Source organism: Neodiprion lecontei, chromosome 5, assembly GCF_021901455.1.
Source record: "Neodiprion lecontei isolate iyNeoLeco1 chromosome 5, iyNeoLeco1.1, whole genome shotgun sequence".
Lineage (NCBI taxonomy): Eukaryota > Metazoa > Arthropoda > Insecta > Hymenoptera > Diprionidae > Neodiprion > Neodiprion lecontei.
This window is the reverse complement of record NC_060264.1, coordinates 23,143,780-23,164,178: the sequence shown is the minus strand read 5'-3', so window position 1 is coordinate 23,164,178 and position 20,399 is coordinate 23,143,780. Positions and strand designations below refer to the sequence as shown.

The following is a 20,399-nucleotide window of genomic DNA, read 5'->3' as shown; positions in this document are numbered from 1 at the left end:
CCGCGACGAACCTGAAAACTTGATTCTGACTGTACCATTTTTTGAAGCACAGGTTCGATTTTTTGTGATAGAAACGTAATACGAGAGCATTCATATTTCTTGTATTTTTTCTGTTCTGTCGTCATACGTGAATCTGATAAAATGTATGAATTTCTTGTCCCAAATCAGGGTTCACCCATTATAATGTTTATAGGTAAAATTGACTGTATTTAAATCCATTTATTGATACAACGTTTTTTTCATTATCATATACAATAGTTTGAAGATACATACTCAGACACACCTTACTTATACACCCAGTCAAAAAAAAACTTTTCGCATATATTATATACGCACATTCGCACTCAATTTCTACAGTCGCGTTCGTAACAAATTAGGTATAGGCAGTCGCTGTTTTACCCACGACAATATACCTGTGTATATTATTTTATAGTTTTTGCAAGAGCCAAATTCTACAAGGAATTATTCAGAGAGGAAGTGGACATGAAACGGGACAAGGGTAGGGCGGAAGTATAACACGTAAAATGTACGCAAGTATAATTCATTAATGCATCTGGAATAATTTAAATTCTTTATAATAATTAAATCTATATTGTTTACCGTTGGCGAGTTTTTTCTTTCTCAAATTAGTTACAGATTTTATACGATCAATTCATTTTATTTCGACTCAGAGTTCTTAATATCAGAGTCGATAGATTCTGGAAAAAATAAAAATAAATAAATGAAGTATATCTTAATGTTTTGATTTCATTATTATAGATCTTATGTTACACTCTACAAACGTCCGTTACCGTTAACCACTCATCACTGTCACATGTGACAAAACAAAAGAAAATAGCAAAACCGAATCAAAACAAATAAAACGAAGAGTACGGAGAAAGTATTCGTGCAGACTTTGAACACAAATTAATTTTAAAAGACTTGGAATGTGCAGAGGAAATTTGTATTGCACAAAGCAGTTGTGTTCGATTAGTTGATACGAGACTAGTTGACAGTCATGTGACAACGATGAGCAATTATAGAACTTCTTTGGGGCATAACAATTCCCCAGAAATACCCAGTTTGGTTCATGAAGTACACGTCGTGCGTTCTCTACGCAGTTACCCTTGCCGACGGCCGTATGTGTACATAGTATATATATTTGAAACAACTCGGTATCGAATGTAAAAAATTTCGTTTATTCTTTTTAAATCTCTATGATAAGGGGGAAGGATAATATAATAACAACGATTGCCGAGGAAATATCCGAATAATTAAATACGCGCAGGCTTGATACTAATACGAGATTGTGAATACCGTGCCTAATATGTTGGGGTGGCCACTTACGCAATTGTACAAACTTGGGGATGCTTGGGGCAGTGTTCAAGCCACGTAAGTGTAGACTTTCCTGTAACAAATAGTGAATGTAGGGATGAACCGAAGTTTTGTTTGAGTCATGTGGGAAATATAAGAACGGTAAAAACAAAAAGAACTGTGTTATTCACCTGTCTTCCGTGCGGGCCAGATAATCACGTTCTATCAGCCCTTCGATGCGTTTCTTGATGATGACAGGTGAGGGCAGGAATCGTACTCGAAGCTGCTCCGTGACTTCCGTCACGAGAATGTTGTGCTAATTAGATTGAAACAAAGTATGAGATAACGAATACGATCGAGATTCATACATTTTATGAAGCGATCGACAGACGAATACGTACTGTCATGCGTTTGCGTGCCTTCATAATTCGCACGATCGCCGCTTCTATTTCATGCTTTCGATCTTCGTCAACCTTGTTCCTCGTCTCTCTTCTCTCAGGCTCGGACTCTCCTTTCGCCGCAACCGTCTGGATTTTTACTCTAGAAGTTGGACAGACCCGATATAAGGCAGAAACGATCAAAGATATAATGTCAATCTCAAAACTTACCGATGAAGCTTACTGGTGAAACTATCATTGACACTGAAGCAGTGTGTTGGCTCAATTTCTTTAGTTTTGGGATGCTTGAGGAGAACTCGCTGAGTCGCCTTCCCCATTGCCAGAGATTGTAATGCTCGGACTAAATCTCGCTCAGGGATGTCAGTTTCATTCTGAATTTCCTGCGATATTAATAAACGCTGGCATCAGTAGAGATCATTTATCTTTTTACCAACTAAAATCATGGGAATGTAACAAACCTCGTAAGTGAGTCGATCTCTGTTGTTGAAGAGCATGAGTACGCACATCTGGTACGTCGATACTTGGATAATATGTTTGCGGGGATTTCCACTGCTGCTTCCCCGCTGACTTAAAAGACTGCCACTTCCGTTGCCCAATGTGGTAGAGGACGAGGGAACGTCCACGCTTCCGCCATTACTGTCTTCCTTCCGAGGCCCATGGAAAACCGCATTAAGGTCAGCCGAACCTGTGCACACGGTCAACAATGAACCATTAATTTGCCAATTCTGCTTGAACTCGATTCAACAAAGATGACTAGTAATTACCCAATTGTGGTTGTAACGTCAGTTGACGACCGCTATGCTTGGCCAAGTAGAAACATCGAAAAGCATCAAACGCTTCTCTTGGCGCTGAGGGCACACTGCAATTCGGTGTTGCTGACTGTGTTGGCCAAAATCCTGTTGTCAGAACCCTCACGCTCAGATCAACGCCGTGTAGACTTGTCTGTGAAATTTGATAAACAATTATCCAGAAATAATTATGCCTGAGCAGTTCCACGTCAGTTTGATCATTTCAGATTTGATGTGAGAATGAAGGATTTTTTTCAACACGTTTGTAACTTACGCCAGACGTTAATACGTGTTCCTTGAACTCTTCCATTATAGTATTGCTGACCGTCATATCCTTGAACATTCCTTCCAGCTTTGATGTAAACTGGCAACCGCATTCAGTCTAAAAAATTGCACAGTTATGAGTTATTATATAGGTACGTATATACAGTGTCAGAGTCTGCGGTAACTGTTTTGAATCGAGGTTTTGACCTGCCCTGAAGTCCTGCAGTAGTTGACGAAAGGTTTCTACATTCGTACGTCTTTTATAAGTAAAGTGCTAGCTTTATTAAACCATGCAGAACTCCAAGGCATGTGTCTTTGCCACTCCCTCTGCCAAATTGTCTATCACACCAATTGCAATATAGTGTTTAATCGGCTAAGAAAATCAGAGCTTCGTAAAGCATGCCCGAGACACGCGCCGTGTCTGAATTTGATCCAATACTTTGACGAATAATACTCGCATACGAGCCTGAACCGAAGGATGATTAAATTGTTGGAAGGTTTGACGGTTGGTTGCTCAGCTCGAAGCATGGTTTTCAGCATGGTTTACAAAGCGGACACTTACTTGATCCTACAATGGGATCGGGACACAGGGTGGACGGACATACTCTAGTCTAGTTTCTCTTTGTGCACTAGCCCTTCGACCTTTGAAGGAAGAACGACTCCTGGGAATCTTTGGGTGGCTCAGCGTTCAGCTTTTTCATTGCGATCAAGATGTCCACGTCCACGTTGAACGCGCCCTGTGTCTGCCAGAACTATGCCATTTAAAATTTTCACACTATCCAATGGGACAATTTACTCTAGCCTCAGTTTGCCAAAGTATGCCGAATGAAACTAGGTGTCAGCGCATCTACGAGCGCGTTTGTAAGACGCAATTATGGATCATGTACCTTTAGCTTTGAGATCATATTCTTTTCACTGTCATCGGAGACGGACTTATTCAGAAGCAACCGCTTGGCTAAATGCTGTTTATAGTATCGCTCAAAGACATCCTTCTCTTGCAGGAACCTGAAGAGAACCATTGTCTTGTCAAGCACGCCTTCGATCTCCTGCTCTGTCATCTGTAGAAAGTAACATTTCAGTTAAAACCTGCACGAAAGGATCTTCATGCCAAGCCGCATTCAACTTACCCCCTTTACACCTTTTTTTAATTTGTCATCGATAAAGAGAGAAAGATACTCAGGGCTCTTTGAATTTAGATTCAGAAAGTGTTCAAAATCCGACGCGATCATTTGCTTGAATAGTTTATCATTGTTAAACGAGTGGTGCAGGAAATGGTCGAAACGATCTTTCAAGTCCAGCAGATTTTGCACAAAGTGTATTGCGTTTGTGGTTGGCTCATGCTCTTCTTGGACCAAGGCGCGTCCTTGCTCTCTGAGGAATTGCGACACACAATCTGATACAGTGCGCAATCCGTCTGTTACTCTCGCGAATAATTTGTACATGCAACCAAGGTCTTCAGTTTTCTGGTTCTTCAACATATGCACCACACCACTGTTTTCCATCTGCAACAGCATTCATTTGAATTATTTCAAAGTTTACAAGACTTTAGAGCAATTCTGTAACACGTAACAAAGATTTGATATACATGAAGTTTACTGCTAAATTTTGTCCTCACCTCAACGATGGTTCTCATGTGTATTTTAATCAACTCTTCTTCCACCACTTTGACTATCCTTGGCTCTGTGGATTCGTCCAGATAGTGCTTCGCCCGTTCTGACTCTTCAAGAATTCTAGCTTCAACTTTCTTTATGTAGACTGAGGCGCTGTTCTCGCCAAGGAACTTTTGCGACTCCATCTGTTGAATATTCGTTAAACACGATTGATTGAAAATTAATAGGACAATTGATATGGTTTTGTGAAAATAAAAGTAAAACTTGCCCTGTAAAATTCAGCGCTCTGTTGTAAGAAAGGCCTCTCGAAATCCTCTTCGTAAACTTGGCGACAGTTTATACCGAGCAGCATTAGCATTTGACATGCATTCTTTATCGCGATTCGATCAACGACCTCCCCCCTTCTCTCTCTCGCTACCATGCCCAGGAGTGTCTCGCGTAGATGATCCCTCACGCAGCCGTACCTGACTACCTGAAATAAATAACGATTCGTCAAAAAGGATTTGTACAGATGTAGCGAAAGCAACGGTTTCAATCGATGTGTTACCTGATCCCTGAATATGATTAGGCCCAAGTTGTAGACGTTGTCAACATCATGCTGTTGCACATAAACCCTATCCATGTACATTAGTATATCCCTGATCATAACCATAGAGGTCTGATGATCGTTCCAAGCCTGATTCAGTGTCTGGAGAAAATTGTTGTGAAGGGAGCGTAGCACGTCTTCCCGAACTTTCGACTCCAGGTGCTGCGTAACAACTTCTTTCAACCCGGTGTACAAACGCTCGCCATGCTTGTGAAGGACCATGGTGTATGCATTTCGGTACAGCTCCTCAAAACTCAGGCCGGAGTTGTTTTTCTTTTGTATTTCTTGTATGGCGTTCTTCAACAGTGCCCAAATACTCTCCACATATTTTTCGTCCATGGTCATCTAAAAACAGAGCATCTAGGTGTGAGAATAAAAAATCAACGCTGATTTGGCAAACTAATAGGCAGTGTCCCTCACAAGGGTGTCGACGATCACAAGGGAGCTCGGATTCCCTGATCGAAACAGCCCTGAGATAGTAGCTATTTCACTGAGTGCTCCACACATAATTTGTGAAGTTGGTTTTTCTAACTGACCACGTTCCATGGTTGGATTTTTATCCAATCCTTCTCTGTGTGGTGACCGCTCAATCACTTTCTTTAACCTATTGTTTTATGTGTCGATCGGCATAGTCGCCATATCAAGAACGCTCAAAATTAACCTTGACTTGTCAATATAGCATCAGCAAAGACGTGATTACTGCTGTCACTAAATTGGAGTTTCTACATCCAGGCCTAGTCCTTTGAACAGGCAATCTATCAGCCTATTGATAGTTTCAGTGATTTGTAAGACTTTGGACTTGAAAATTTGGCGAAAGTAGCGTTTGTCGGGGTGAAAAATTTCGTTTTTGGATTTGTAGGGAAAAAAAAGTGAAAGGCATACTCCTTTCCATTGTCTTTATGACTGCTAAGGCAACTGTCTTGAATTTGGGGGGGGGGGGGGGGGGGGTGAGAATGGGGAAAAAAACACATTAGGTTCGTTCACCAAACCAGTGCACCTTTCGTAGGCTGCTGTGGTTTGGCTATCTTGATACAATATACAAAGGGGCCGAAAGTGAAAGCTGATCAAATATATTATATTGTTATATGGTTTTAGTCGATGTGAGCTAGGTTAAAGGGGTCGGGAAAGAGGAGGTGGGGAGGATGACGGGTGGACATATTTCCATTTAAATGACAGTGCGTGAAATCCGACGGACCCGAGCGTCGAGCCTCGAGGATCGTGAGATCGTGACAATATGAAAACTGCCCGAGTCGAAAGGCGAGGCGAGGCGAGGCGAGGAGCAGCGAGTTTTTCCTCCTTTTAATCAAATGGGCATGCATATTCGTCGATGAGGGAAATAAGATACGTGAGAAATCTTCTTACCGGAAACGCGCGTATCCGCATTTTTTCTCTCTTGTGGGTCGCACCGCTCTTCATCATTTTCAGTAGTAAAAAATCTCCTCAAGGGTCTTCGTTCAGCTTGACACTTCGGTATTATTACTACCAACACTATAAAATCGAGTCAGCGAAAATCTCGATCTCCGTACGCACATTTACAAAGCTTTAACGGTGTCATTCACGCATCGAGGCCAGGGGCGGGCGCGGGGGCGACGTGTATTTCGCAATGGTGGGTTCGAGGAATAATATCGACGCTCGCTCGACGGTGAGAAACAACGGGGACCGAGCGACCAGTCAATGTCGGTTATTTACAGGAAAACAAGGCATCTGAAATTACCCGTTATCGCGGGACTGTGTGGTGGGTAGTGGTAGGTATAAAATGGAGTCGCGCCACCAAAACACAGAATTTATTTTATAGGGTTATTTAAACGCGTCTGCCTCACGTCGTCGGTCTTTAACAAGCTCGTCTCTTCCTCGTTAGTTCTCTTTGTGCTTTTCTTTCCTTTTTACCTCCGCCTTAATTAATCTCACTTCAATGGAATGACGCACATATTCCCACAGATCGAGGCATACCGAATTTCAACCGTGTGTATCAGACGATCTATTTTCCTAATTATTCCGCGACGATGACGACGGGCTGCCGGAGGAGGAGGAGAAGGCGATGAAGCGAGCACGGAGCGCGAATAACTAATCGAGCGCTGTGGGCTGCGTTCGATTCACGCGGTACTATAAATACACATTTTTATCACGATGTAATGGAACGTAACATAAAACTGTAACAAAATACGCGATTACCACGCATAATTGTATACACAAAATATCGCACTTGGCGAATAATCCTATTCCGTTGAATAATTAGGCTGCATTTCATTACCGACTACCGGAACTACATGCCTCCAACCCCCATGGTAAAGAAGTTCCCGTACAGCTGACTAGGAGCCCTTTGTTCCGATAGTTAGATGGCAAAGAGGTTTTTTTGAACGTAACGTAACCTAAAACTATAATAAAATACGCGTTTACCAAGCATAGATGTATACCGCGGTATATCGCACTGGATGAATTATCCAATTCCATTAAACGATAAAGCTGCATTTCATCACTGACTGCCGATACTACAGCTCTATAGCATCCATGGTGAGAAAATTCCAATACAGCTGTCTAGAAGCCTTCTGTTCGGATAGTTAGATGGCTAGGAGGGTTTTTGATACTGCAATACCTCTCGCTCTCGGTGACGCAATTTCCTAGGAATTATCATGATGCACTACACTGGTCTTGTAATACAATGACTTTCTATTAGCCCTTCGAAACTATTCGTCCAAAGCCGATAGTTCGGAAGTAAATGCTTCATAATTTTTTTCAGTGCTCAAACGAACGCTGTATTTTCGGCGCATTTAAGGCTCACTCATCGATCACCAATTTGTTGAAATCAATCTTTCATTACAATGAACTAGCAAGTAACCGGTTACCGATAATTTAGATATAGGTGGAAAAGAATTGCGTTTTATGCCAACATTCAAGTTGTGGAGTTACGTAAAGTATACGCAATTCAAGTATCCAACTTGATCTTTGACCATGGCTACTCAGGAAGTCTTGAAGTTATATAATTTGAATACAGTGTAGCTGTAGAGCAAGGTTTCATATCAGTCCACAGCTATTTCGAAGGAATACGAGACTATAGATAATCCAACAATATTCGCACATGCAGGTTTTCACAGTTCCTGTAAATGAGGCAATCAAATGGTAAAATCATTGTAAAACATATTTATAAAACCTTTTGTTTATACATTGAAAACCAGACGAAAATCGTTCATTTGACTTATAGGTTTACAAAAATATTTCACAGGCTAAAGGTTCCTGTAATAACAATGGCATTTTCATACTTAAGAATACTTGAGTGTTGTGCTATTAACGCATGTATTGTCTAAAAAAAAAAAAAAAAAAAACTATTTTCCTCATCCAATAAACACCCCTCGAAGGTTTAAACTGAAAAAATTGGCAATAGATTCTGGAATAAATGAAGCAGCAGCCCTTTCCTGGGCTCAAAGCTTCGACCTCCGGATATCTGGGAACATGTATGTTTGCAGTCACGCCTTGGCCAGTTCCTTCTTTAAATTGTCAGCGAGCTTGTCCATAAACTCGAACGTCTCAAGATAGTCTGACCTTTTGACATTGTTCATGCCCTTGATGCAGATTGCCAAATCTTTAGTCATACTTCCAGCCTCGATCGTATCAATGCAAACTTTCTCCAGAGTCTCTGCGAATTTCTTCAACTGGTTGTTGTTGTCCAGCTTAGCACGGTGTAGTAGGCCCCTTGTCCAAGCAAAGATCGAGGCAATCGGATTGGTCGATGTCTCTTTACCCAGTTGATATTGGCGGTAATGCCGAGTGACTGTTCCATGCGCAGCCTCAGCCTCGACCGTCTTGCCATCAGGGCAGAGAAGCACAGAGGTCATCAGGCCTAGAGAGCCATAACCTTGAGCAACGGAATCTGACTGAACGTCTCCGTCGTAGTTCTTGCAAGCCCAGACAAAGCCACCCTCGGATTTCATAGCGTAGGCAACCATGTCGTCAATGAGCCGATGCTCGTACCAGATATTCTTTGCTTCGAACTTGGAACGGTACTCAGCCTCGTAAATCTCCTGGAAAATGTCCTTAAATCTGCCATCATATTTTTTCAGGATGGTGTTCTTGGTCGAAAGATAGAGCGGGTAGGTCCGAGCCAAAGCATACTGGAAAGAGCTGTGGGCAAAGTCACGGATGCTCTCGTCGGTGTTGAACTGGGCCTGAGCGATGCCAGCCCCCTTGAACTGGTAGACAGTGTGCTGGATTTTGTCGCCTGACTCACCTGTCCAGGTGATTTCCAGTTTACCGGCACCTGGTACCACAAAGTCTGTGGCCTTGTACTGGTCAGCATGGGCGTGACGGCCGATAATAATGGGTTGATTCCAACCAGTCACCAGCCGCGGAATATTCTTGCAGATTATAGCTTCCCTGAAGACAGTGCCGCCCAGTATATTCCTGATAGTGCCGTTGGGGCTCTTCCACATCTGTTTCAACTTGAACTCCTTGACTCGATTTTCGTCCGGAGTTATCGTCGCACACTTTATGCCCACGTTATATTTCTTTACAGCCTCCGCGCAGTCCACCGTCACCTGGTCATTAGTTGCGTCCCGGTTCTCCATACCCAGATCATAAATGTGCAACTCAATATCCAGGAACGGGAGTATCAATTTGTTCTTGATAGAGTCCCAGATGATACGAGTCATCTCATCTCCAAGAATGTCAACGACGGGTCCAGCCTGTTGGAAAAATGCTGTTTCTTTAAGTATTTTCATAAGAAACTGCTGAACATCTTATTTACAACAATTTCATTGTACAATCTAATCATGAACGGAAATTCCGAGAAATAATCAAACTATCAATCAATTGATTATTACGGCTTATATCGCGTGAGATAATGATCGCTGTGATATCCACATTGTAGTAGGAACCTTATCATTCGAAACTTATTAGCTTTCACTCGACCTCGAGCTTGTTTTCTATTTAAGTGAAACCATCGACATTCCACGGCAAACGATGGGTCGACTAAATGTGGGGGGGAGGAGAGGGGATCGACCTCTGCACTGTGCACCATAATGTGCACTATCATCCAAGGTGGTTTGGAACGGGGTTCTAATCATGCAATAAATACGGAATACTTCGGAACACGAACGCTGCGAACAATAAAGTTCCCCGAAAGGTGAATCGCAAGTGTCTCGTGATTTGAAGTGCCTTCTCTCAGTCGCGGCATTAGTATAGAAACTGTTTAAAACGGATACGCGACGATCGCGACCGGCCGTATGAGACTCGAATGTTTTTTAAACTGCAGGAAGATGAATCGGCTAACAGGGCGACGCCTCGGGGGAGCGTGATGGATCAGGGTGAGATATGTACATTCATAGATACCTTGATCTTAGCCATAGCGATTGACGTGGAGCTGAAGTTTTTCGATGTCTGTGTCGTCCACGTAAGGTTTCGTCTGCGCGATGCGTCGAATGAGGAGTTTCGGTCGAGCAGAGCGACGGACGACGTACTGCAGCGAAGTAATCGAGCCGCACTGTCCACGGCGGCACTCGGTCCTAACAGGCGAGTCAAGGAACGGAACATGGCGCCTGTTATTGTTATTATTACCGGATTATACGACTAGGGGATAGGATGAGTACGTGTACGGAACGGGTTGCGTACCGCGTATCGAACGATCCTAGAGTTGCACCGTCACTGGTCCCGTCGACCGGGTTCCCGAGATGTGTTATCTCTCGCGGAAAGTTGTGTACCCCAGGGACCTTTGGACGCGCTCCCCGGGTCCGAAGAGTACAATAAACCAACGGTTTATTGTCATTGACGGGTCAATTGATGCCACCCCTACATAAAATTGATAGCGAATTCTAGACGTTAACAGTATTGCTGACACGCGCCATTCTTTTAACGGGAGTTGGTTACGCAATCGATTGCCGCCTAGAGCGGCCAGCCGTCGAGTCAATCGGCCGAAGCCCGAGAGGCAATGTAACAGCGGTGGCATCCGCCATAAAATATCGGACTAATAACAGCTGCCCTCCAGGCTATCTACATAATTACGGTTCGCAATATTTTTTCATTTTGCCCCGAAATATCCGAAATATGTACTGCACATGCATTAAAGGTACTGTGTGGTGTTATTTAAAAGGCGGGCTGAATTAGCAATTTCTGTGAGTGTCATGCGTGATAATAACGTCTTGTTAATGCCTCAGAATAAATGAGATATTTATTTTCAAAGTCAAAACAAGGATGAAACTACGACATTTGCTACACTGATATGTAATGATATTTATGTCTCATTTGTAAACCACTGACCTCTACTTGTATGCTAGAGATCAGTGATGTAAACTCAGTGGTTTACTACAGAAAATCATACCGCGAACTTCACAGAGTTCGGCCATTTTCAGCACTCATTAGCTAGAGGAGCTAGAGAGTAAATTTGAGACCAAACTACAGGAGAGTGGATTACAGCGCCACGGTGAACAAACGATAAATGATATCTCCAGATTTCCAAGTTTTGTCAGTTGGCTACATTGAAGTCTAAGCAGGCAGAAAACAAGAGCAGAAAAATACATCGCGCTGCATCGCGCTGGCTACCGCGTTGTATTTTAGACTATCGCCACACGTCAAACCACAGGTTTTGTGTGTTGACAGGTGACACTTCCTCGCAAGGACAATTTTGATACTCGGCTCCCCAGTGCTTACGTTAAATTTTACCATTCTGCAATATACAAACATCCGCTAGGTTATTTGAAGATGTTGTCGATGGAGAGAATACCTGAGCAAATCGGTTATTTGGTATTAAAAGAGGACGGGGCGGTACTCACGGTATGACAACGCGATACAAGTCGAGAGCTTCATCATTGTTTACTTTTGTTTTTTTTTTTTCACTGCTGTCATTTCAGTCGGGTGGAGAGCTGGAAAACGACGAGAGAATTGCAAACATTATCATGAGCCTGATCACTCTGACCGACACGATCGATCCCAAGGCGTTTGCGTCCGATGAAACATTCAACAAAATATCCATAACCTACGAAGATCACTGCTACGTCATATGCCTGTCAAACAAGAAGGTTCACATTGTTAAGAAGAAGATAACCGCGTTGACCTCATCTCAAGAACAGCAGCAGCAGCACCTGCCAGTGATTGCTTGATGAGTCAAATATTGCTTATCGAAATAATTACAAGGAACATATGTTAAGTTGAAATATAAAAATGAGACATGTAATAAAGCAAAGATCGCAAATGTGAACGGTAGCAAGTTTCCTAGCTTTTTTGCTAGTGGTTCTGTTCATTGCACCTAATCGACTAATTATAGATGTAGTTGGACACCGAGGGTGATTCTTCGGTTTTTAGGCAGTCTGCGCCATCTATGAGCTTAGCAAAACGTCTATGACTGAACAAAGATGCTGCAATCTGCGCGAATATTTTTTAATTATCACGAATATGCATATGTACGCATGCATAAATGTGTGTAGTTATAATCGGTAATAATACGCGTGGGAAATATAACCCGTTAAACAATGATCGGTAGTATTGTTTAGATGTAAACAAATGGCCACCATCAAGGTAACCGAACAAAAGGTGATTTTATGTGGCGAATACGGGGTCGGGAAAAGTTCGATATTTAGGCGATTCGCGAACAATACCTTCGTCTCAAACAATGATAGAAAATCGACCTTGGGACTGGACAATATCAACAAACAGTACACCATTGACGAAAAAACGATTCGCGTAAGTAGCACATTTGCCTGTTACGTTCAGTTATTTTCACGCGTGCAAGTGCAGCTTTAAATTTATTGTGTCGGACAAGTATATTCATTTACACCTGTCAATTTTGGCTAATTTTCTACAACGTCGAGGGTGGTCCTGACTTTCCAGCTGCAGTTATGGGACACAGGAGGAATGGAGAGGGTTGCCTCTATAACATCCAGTTACTACAAATTTGCAGAGGCGGCAATATTGGTCTTTTCGCTTGACAATCCGACCTCCTTTCACCTCCTCTCACAGCACCTTCTTGACATTGTAACTTACGCGGAAAACGCTAAGATATTCCTTTGCGGGAACAAGAGCGACTTGGAAAGCGTTGATCCTCAGGTCACAGATGTGGAAATGGAACAATTCTGGTAAGAGAAATAATCTATTCACATCGTAATTATATGTTGAGAATTAAAGCAATAAGTTCATTGACAGTCGTAACTTTTGTTTCCCAGTGAACAGTGTCACAATTTGATATCGGCGACGTACAAAACGTCGTGTAAAACGGGGCACGGGGTTGATGAAATGTTTGAAGATATTGCACGCCATTTGGTCGAGGCAAACAGATCGCGTATGGAACTGCACGATATGGACAAGGACCACTTCAAAATCACAAGTTCCGACGAAATCGACGAGCCATCCTGCTTGTGCTAATTTTGATTCAGCTTTTAATGCCCAGAACACGTTTCTCTAGTCAACTCAAGAGGAAACGGATTTCAATTTAAAAATGCATGATTTATGTCATGACAAACGCTGGCTGAGCATATATTAATATTATAATAATTTATTGACGGAGGATGAATGATGTGTGGCGATTTGATAAATTTTCAAAATAAAAATTTATTCATTTATCATAAACTCTTATACTACTATGCAGCGAATGCAATGTTGAAATCTGGAAACTTGAAATCTCACTAAGCTAGTCATAATTTACTATGTATCACTTAACAAATAATCCGTGTACAAAGCCCTTTTTGAGTAGGAACTGTTCAGTGCTGCGTCCATTTGATTGACTTGATATCGATACCCTCTTGTACCATTTCCCACAGTGGACTGGCAGGAGGAAGAGAAAACAGAATTATATCAATTTTACAAGCAAACAAAACTTTTGCTAGAGTTTCAATTTTGACATCGAGCGCATAAAACACATACCTCATCTCTCTGAGTCGAATAACGTGGCGTATGATGTTATGCGCTGTGTAATCGACTTCTTCACGAGTTGTGAAACGACCAATTCCAAACCTGAAATGCACAGTAATTTGCCATTGTCAGCATTTATATGTCAGATATCCTAGTTTGCAAAAATTGTACATTCACGCCTACCTTATACTGGAATGTGCCAGGTCTTCGGCAGCTCCAATGGCACGTAAGACGTAGCTTGGCTCTAGACTGGCGCTCGTGCAAGCTGAGCCGCTGCTCAACGCCACATCTTTCAAAGCCATCAGCAATGACTCTCCCTCGACAAAAGCAAAAGAGAGATTCACGCAGCCAGGATACCAGGCAACTTCATCACCGTTACGCACCACATTCGTTAAACTGCCCATTATTTTTTGTATCAAATGCTGGGAAAGATCTTCTATATACTTGTGGTCATACTGTAAACGTGGAGAAGAACACAAGTATTAATCCAGATAATTTTCAGTTCAAATTGAAGATGATACTTAACACCAGATACTATCAAACTGACGTAAAAATGTAATTTCTTTTGAAATCAGAGACTGATGAAATTCCTGGAAATTTTCTGAAATTTCCTTGTAAAGTAATAATCTCATGACATTTTCAGGTTTTCCCAATTTTCTGTAATGCTGGACACTTTACAGTGAAGCATATGGAAAGTTGAGAAAGTGTTGTACTAACAGCCATTTCCTTTTGTGCGAGCTCGCAAGCAGCCCCCAGCCCAACCACCAGAGGTGCTGGCACCGTTCCACTTCTCATGCCTCTTTCCTGACCCCCGCCACTTTGAAGGGCTTCGACACGAACCCTTGGCCTACGCCTGACGTAGAGTGCTCCTATGCCTGAAACATTAGTTGAGATGCATGGATATTTTGAAAAATTTCTCGATCTCTTTATGCACTACCTTTTGGCCCGTACAACTTATGACCACTGATCGACATGAGATCTATGTTCATCGCGTTCACGTTGATCGGAATTTTTCCTACAGCTTGCGCAGCATCTGTGTGAAAGAAAACTTTCTTCCTTCTGCAATATCAACAAATATGATAATCTGTTCACTGCTCAATACTTAACGCTTTTATCTTTGTCTTGTTCTGAAACTTAAAATATATTTTACAGTATAACAACCTGCATAGAGCTCCAATCTCTGCAATTGGCTGTTGGACACCAATTTCGTTGTTCACAGTCATTATCGAAACAAGTGATGTGTCAGGCCTCAGAGCAGCTTCAAGTTGGTCTATGTCGATTAATCCATTGGGTTTGACAGGGAGGTATGTGACATTGAATCCTTCAGCTTGCAAAGCTCTGCAGGAGTCCAAAACGCACTTGTGTTCCTATGTAAAAAGAACAAGTTGAGAGACCTCAATACTTCTCATCAAATGCCCGTGGCTTCATACTTCATTATGTTTTACAAATATTTCCATTCTGGTCTCCAATTAATTTTATTTCAAGCATACAATATATTTGAAACGGAATGTAATCACAAAATTAGAAACAAACTACGTAAGCCAACATCAATGATTATTTCACAGTGAAAACATTATCAAATGGAGCATCAAATAGTTTACATCGTATCCAATTTTCCTTTTCAACTCACAGTTTGTGTCGTTACAACGTGCTTTTTCTTTTCCTTGTAAAATCTAGCCACACCCTTGACAGATATATTATTGCACTCCGTGGCCCCAGACGTGAATATAATTTCCTTCGGATCAGCTCCTATCAGATCAGCAACTTGCTACAAGAGAAATTGAAAGAGGATAGAATATAAAGCACTTAGAGAAAACGAGATCCTTACTAACTTTCCGACCACGCTCAACAGCTGCCTCTGTTTCCCATCCATACATGTGAGTCCTGGAATGCGGATTGCCGTAGTATGTTGTCATGTACGGCATCATCTGGTCCAGCACACGTGGGTCCTGAAATGAGAATCGACGTATCAGTTGACACCCAGATGTACTAATACTGATTAAAACAAGTTAGCGAAGTTTAGCGATTGAAATTTTTCCAAACAAACCGTTATTAAAACAAAATACGTTTATACAATCACAAGTGTGAGATTAAGAATAATTTTAGTTCCGTTCGAGAGGTGGATAATTACCAATGGTGTAGTGGCCTGGGCATCCAGATACAAGGGCCGACCCTCCGCTGGACCCTTTTTGTACTCATCACTGATGGGAGCTGGAAAAAAACGATTTTTAACAAGTAGTTAGGCGCAATTGCATAATTTGTAGTAAAATCTTTCGTTTACTAGTTCAGCGTACATTCGAATTCTTTGACAGCCGCGTAGTGTCGCTTGGGCGACGAAATCACTTCGTTGACGTGGTGATCGCGCGCAAGAGGCACGAGTCGTTTCCACAAACGAAACATTCTTTCGTTTGATCGGCCTTCTTCAGTCGTGCGACATTTACTCAATCAGTTGGCCGGTCGCGCGCTCAAAAAAAGGAGGAATTTGGGTTAGGAATCTCGATGCGAAGGCAGAGGAAACTGTACGGATCTAATCAAGATCTTGAATCTCGAGAGTCGAGAGCTAGGCGTACGCAGGATCACCGATCAATTGGTGCCGCGACGAAAAGAGATTAGTTGGAATGAAGTGAAGTGAAGTGCGGTTAACCTGAAAGAGCGTCGGTAACCCTGATAGAACAGCTCCTGCTCGTAACTGCGGTTCTGTTTGCCTCTCACCAATCGGAAACTCGTCCCCTCGGCCTCGATCAGCCGTCAATGGCGCGAAAAACTCCGTGCAGGATGTTTGTTAAGATTGTCATTTGCTAATTGCACTTTACACGTACGAATTTGTGATAAAAATTTGATGCGACGCAGAGACGTTTAGAGTTAACAGGTACAGTGCGTTGTTTGGATAGATTCAACTATGCGCGCATGAGCTGTGCCAAAGTGACCAATATGCATCCAATATGTGAAATCATCTTTCAGTATTCTTCTTTTCCTCTGATGGTTACCGTTTTAGAGTAGTCATTGTTAAGAGTGCCCTGGTCGATTTTGATGTTGACTTATATATTTGCAAACATCGAAGTCCACGTATCTCAAACGCAAAAACGAGCTCAACATCCCGATTCTATACGCGATTCTGTACAAAAACACTTTTATACATTTGCATTTAACGCAGAAATAAAGAATTGGCATGGATTCTATGAAATCACTATAGTAAATAAAATTTGTAGAATTCATACCCTTTGAAATGACCGTTGACATAAAACGTTCATAAAAAAATTTTTAATCTGATCAACGCTGATTAGGGTCACCGTTTTTAAAACGTCAATAGTCTCCAGTCAACGACAGTCTTCAATGAGTCAACGAAATTACACAGCCTTTATAAATCAGTTAAAATAATTTACCAAGTAAAACTCTTGTTCGAAACATTCATTTACCTTCGTCTCATTTACGTGTTATGTTACTCTTCTGGATTTGTTTTGAAAATGCCGCGTCAATTTCTCATCTGTACTGCTCTGTGACAGCCGTGGTAGCAGACTGAACTAAAAGTACGCGTGCTTTTTGTTTGTGTCAACAGTACCGACCCTGTGCCGACGCCCGCGAGAGTGTAATCCTGATTTTCCTGAATTTTCCCCGCACTGTATTATCACAAATCTTAACGATTTCTTCAACAATGCTATTCGTAACTGTGTAAAATCACCCTTAGGTCGTACTGTATTGCGATTCTTGCCCAAAGTTGAACTTAAAATTAGGTTTGCTTATATTATTGTCGATACATAACCTAAAATTCGACTCATCCTCTCACAAATTTTAGCGATTTTAGCTACATGGTTCGTGGATCACTTCTTGTGTTCTCTTAGATTTCAGCCTCATGATGATGGATGCCGCGATTGAAACAGAGGAGGTGATAGAAAAACCACCGGTTAGCGTGCCAGTCGTCAGAGTTCCCGTCAAGCACACCAACCTCGGCATCAGAAGTCACGCAATGTAAGCTAATTATTGGTCAACCCGTAACTCATCACTTCCGTGCCAAATATCAGATATCACATGTTTCATTCTGCAGGGACATGAGCACAATGGTTGAACTGACGTCGTTCAGTTCCCTTGGGAAAATTCAGCCATTTCTTGTCACTCTCTCCACAACTGCAGCGCTCATCGTCGACCTGCATTGCCATCTCAAGGACAAGGAGGTGTGTGGTTATCTTGGGGGGCATTGGGACATTAATGCTCACAGTGAGGTTCAGTTCCTAACACATATTTGTAGACAACATTGAAAATTGCGGGTTTTTATTAAGGATCTTGATGCCCATAGATTTGACAATAAACTACGCGTTTCCATGCCGATGTAATGGGAAAGACAAAACTGCAGCTGCAGCAACTGAGGCTGAAATTGCACGAGCCATGGAATGGAAGCATCTCACGTTGGTAGGATGGTATCATTCCCATCCTAGGACGCACGCGTCGCCGTCGCTCCGCGATGTCGATTCTCAACTAGACTATCAGATAAAGATGAAAGGACTGAGTGACAATAGTTACACACCATGTGTCGGGCTTATCTGCTGTGAGTTTCGTTGTTTGCGTTTTGGTCATCCCAACAGTCTTAAATTTTTGGCTCACTTTTCGCAGCTCCGTATAACACAGATAATAACTGCTACGAGTCAAACTTCAACTTCTTTTGGTCGCTCCCTCCACCGGAAAATCGGCCTCACGAGTACCCGAGACCAATGCTGCTCAGCTACACCCTGTCCCAGGAACAATTCCTTTCTCAGGAAGCTATTGATGAAATTGTAAGATGTTCAGCACTGAATTTCAATGCCGTAGTTAGCGACTGTGCAGCAGTTCAGGTATCTACTATAATGGCTGGTTTTTAATTTTTCAGAAAAAATGTGTCGAGTATTACAAAAATGACGGCTGTGTCGACTTCAAAGGAATCTTTAACGGTTCTGTGACGTATTTGGAAAAATTGAAGGCAAGTATGCGACGCGTGCAAAAACTTTGTGTATTGAGAATTATGAAAAGTAAATCAGTGCTAGATAACATTTTTGTATCATTCTTTTTCGTAGAGCTCATTGGAGTCAAAACTACCGAGGAACCAGTCAAACGGATCGTACTGGGACGCCATCAGAGAAATCGTTGCACCTGGAATGGAGGATCCGCCAACGACAACGCAAGCATCGAGCATAGCGGGAAATTCGGATATATTTTCGAATGTCAAGTTCCCGTTGGTGCCTGACCCCATGGGCCGTTCTGGCATCAATCCTAACAATCTTTTCCTCACTCCCGTAAACTTTAAACTAGACTCTAGCGTCTCCATACTAAAGCCGTTCAACGTGCCGTCGACTTCGAAGGACAAAAACGACACCCTTGAAGCCACCAAAGGGCAGAAATTCGACTTACCGATGCCGGATATGAATCTCAATGCGAAGCACAAGTTGCCGGCTGAATTCACATCCGGTGAACTGACCGTTTCCGTAAAGAATTCCAAACCAGACTACGATTTCTCAACCGCGGACTTTTCCAAGGTTAGCAATCTCCTGTCGAGCGATTCCAGCTCCCACGGTGCCGGCAAGAACAGGATTCCTGAATTCCCACTCGCCGATATATCGCAGCTGAGCAAATTCTCGGACCTTTCGAAGCTGGCCAACTTTTCAACCAGTGATTTGGCCAAACTGTCGGGTTTCTCAATAAACGACATTGCCAAGACGTCCCCAGCCTACGCCTGCAACCTAGCCAACCTGTTCAACCCCCTCGGTGGCAAGGCCCAGGACGTGACAGTGATCGACGTTAACAAGACTACCGAATTTCCCATATCCGAATTCATCTCTTCCGACATCTCGTTTAAGCCCTCTGACGTCGTCAAGGGTCTTGTCGCAATGTCGACCGTCGATACAAAACTCACTGTCAGTGAATTGCCCGTCGGTGAACAGAAGAAGAACCCCGACTCCGGGGACTCGTCGAAGTCAACCAGAAACGATTACTCTATGGACGACGTTTCCATCGCGAATGTAAAGTCCGATTTTGGTACTATGCTGGACATGACGGTGCACGGCATGAAGCAGCAATCTGGCGGCAATGACTGCCCGGACTCTTTGAATTTGAGCATAGATCATCAGTCGGGAAAGTGATGGAAGGGTGAGGGGAGGGAGCGAGGATCGTAGATCGATCACGTCGAGGCTCGTTTCACGTTGTAAATCGGTACTGCTACTTACTTTAACGAATACGGTATAAGATATAGGTCTTATAGGTTTCACCATGACTAATTGAACTGAAACTCAAATCGTAGGCTGTAGTAATTTATTGGACCAGGCATACACAACAAAGCGATGTAATCTCTCAAATTTCCCCATTATTCTGGGTGGGAATATTATCATATGTACTCCCACGGTCACTGCATCTGTAGCTCCTGGGATGGGCAACCGAAGATACATAGCAATTTAGGTGAGAAATTCTGTGCGAAATTAAACGTGTAACTTCGTTGCCTATCTCGGGGACGACAGCTACCGTGACCGTGATTGTACCTAAGTAAACATAACACGATTGTTGCGGATGGGATGCTTCCGGCGATTTTAACGGACGTAGTTATTCTGAAACATTACTATTTAGAACCATGACTTTATTACCGTGAATAAAAACCATTTTTATATCTAAAACT

At 42.5% G+C, this 20,399-nt stretch overlaps 6 protein-coding genes across 12 annotated transcripts; 3 read left to right on the top strand and 3 right to left on the bottom strand.

The window, feature by feature from the left end:
- Positions 1–204: 204 nt before the first annotated feature.
- Positions 205–6,996, bottom strand: LOC107224133 (cullin-3-A). Of its 3 annotated transcripts, XM_046739632.1 has the most exons (14): positions 5,360–5,500; positions 4,901–5,284; positions 4,622–4,825; positions 4,359–4,538; positions 3,871–4,245; positions 3,631–3,801; positions 2,754–2,861; positions 2,456–2,633; positions 2,150–2,376; positions 1,902–2,071; positions 1,695–1,833; positions 1,485–1,609; positions 1,327–1,387; positions 205–698 (listed from the first exon to the last, which is right to left on the bottom strand). In XM_046739632.1, the coding sequence occupies exons 1-13, from the start codon at positions 5,483–5,485 to the stop codon at positions 1,363–1,365; spliced, it is 2,412 nt and encodes an 803-aa protein (XP_046595588.1). In that variant the 5' UTR covers positions 5,486–5,500; the 3' UTR covers positions 205–698; positions 1,327–1,362. The 3 variants fall into 3 exon arrangements, with proteins under 3 accessions (XP_046595588.1, XP_015519558.1, XP_046595587.1); XM_015664072.2 differs by lacking the exon at positions 5,360–5,500 and adding an exon at positions 6,302–6,996 and having other exon boundaries at positions 205–1,387; XM_046739631.1 differs by having other exon boundaries at positions 205–1,387.
- A 1,066-nt stretch (positions 6,997–8,062) lies between these two features.
- Positions 8,063–10,717, bottom strand: LOC107224123 (isocitrate dehydrogenase [NADP] cytoplasmic). The gene is made up of 2 exons (XM_015664057.2): positions 10,262–10,717; positions 8,063–9,615 (listed from the first exon to the last, which is right to left on the bottom strand). The coding sequence occupies exons 1-2, from the start codon at positions 10,460–10,462 to the stop codon at positions 8,401–8,403; spliced, it is 1,416 nt and encodes a 471-aa protein (XP_015519543.1). The 5' UTR covers positions 10,463–10,717; the 3' UTR covers positions 8,063–8,400.
- A 30-nt stretch (positions 10,718–10,747) lies between these two features.
- LOC107224137 lies at positions 10,748–20,392 on the top strand. Of its 5 annotated transcripts, none has more exons than XM_046739636.1 (7): positions 10,748–10,931; positions 17,608–17,734; positions 17,811–17,980; positions 18,060–18,308; positions 18,374–18,534; positions 18,627–18,716; positions 18,811–20,392. In XM_046739636.1, exons 2-7 carry the CDS (start codon positions 17,619–17,621, stop codon positions 19,870–19,872), a joined length of 1,848 nt encoding a protein of 615 aa, XP_046595592.1. In that variant the 5' UTR covers positions 10,748–10,931; positions 17,608–17,618; the 3' UTR covers positions 19,873–20,392. The 5 variants fall into 5 exon arrangements, with proteins under 5 accessions (XP_046595592.1, XP_046595590.1, XP_046595589.1 ...); XM_046739634.1 differs by lacking the exon at positions 10,748–10,931 and adding an exon at positions 16,529–16,637; XM_046739633.1 differs by lacking the exon at positions 10,748–10,931 and adding an exon at positions 17,249–17,499.
- On the top strand, positions 11,398–12,122 carry LOC107224125 (ragulator complex protein LAMTOR4 homolog). Its single transcript, XM_015664059.2, has 2 exons — positions 11,398–11,698; positions 11,776–12,122. Exons 1-2 carry the CDS (start codon positions 11,627–11,629, stop codon positions 12,022–12,024), a joined length of 321 nt encoding a protein of 106 aa, XP_015519545.1. The 5' UTR covers positions 11,398–11,626; the 3' UTR covers positions 12,025–12,122.
- LOC107224124 (GTP-binding protein YPT6) lies at positions 12,245–13,486 on the top strand. Its single transcript, XM_015664058.2, has 3 exons — positions 12,245–12,604; positions 12,752–12,996; positions 13,084–13,486. The coding sequence occupies exons 1-3, from the start codon at positions 12,425–12,427 to the stop codon at positions 13,280–13,282; spliced, it is 624 nt and encodes a 207-aa protein (XP_015519544.1). The 5' UTR covers positions 12,245–12,424; the 3' UTR covers positions 13,283–13,486.
- LOC107224122 (cysteine desulfurase, mitochondrial) lies at positions 13,449–16,198 on the bottom strand. The gene is made up of 10 exons (XM_015664055.2): positions 16,063–16,198; positions 15,900–15,979; positions 15,601–15,717; positions 15,399–15,536; positions 14,930–15,135; positions 14,706–14,827; positions 14,486–14,643; positions 13,952–14,223; positions 13,781–13,870; positions 13,449–13,681 (listed from the first exon to the last, which is right to left on the bottom strand). Exons 1-10 carry the CDS (start codon positions 16,166–16,168, stop codon positions 13,618–13,620), a joined length of 1,353 nt encoding a protein of 450 aa, XP_015519541.2. The 5' UTR covers positions 16,169–16,198; the 3' UTR covers positions 13,449–13,617.
- Positions 20,393–20,399: the final 7 nt, after the last annotated feature.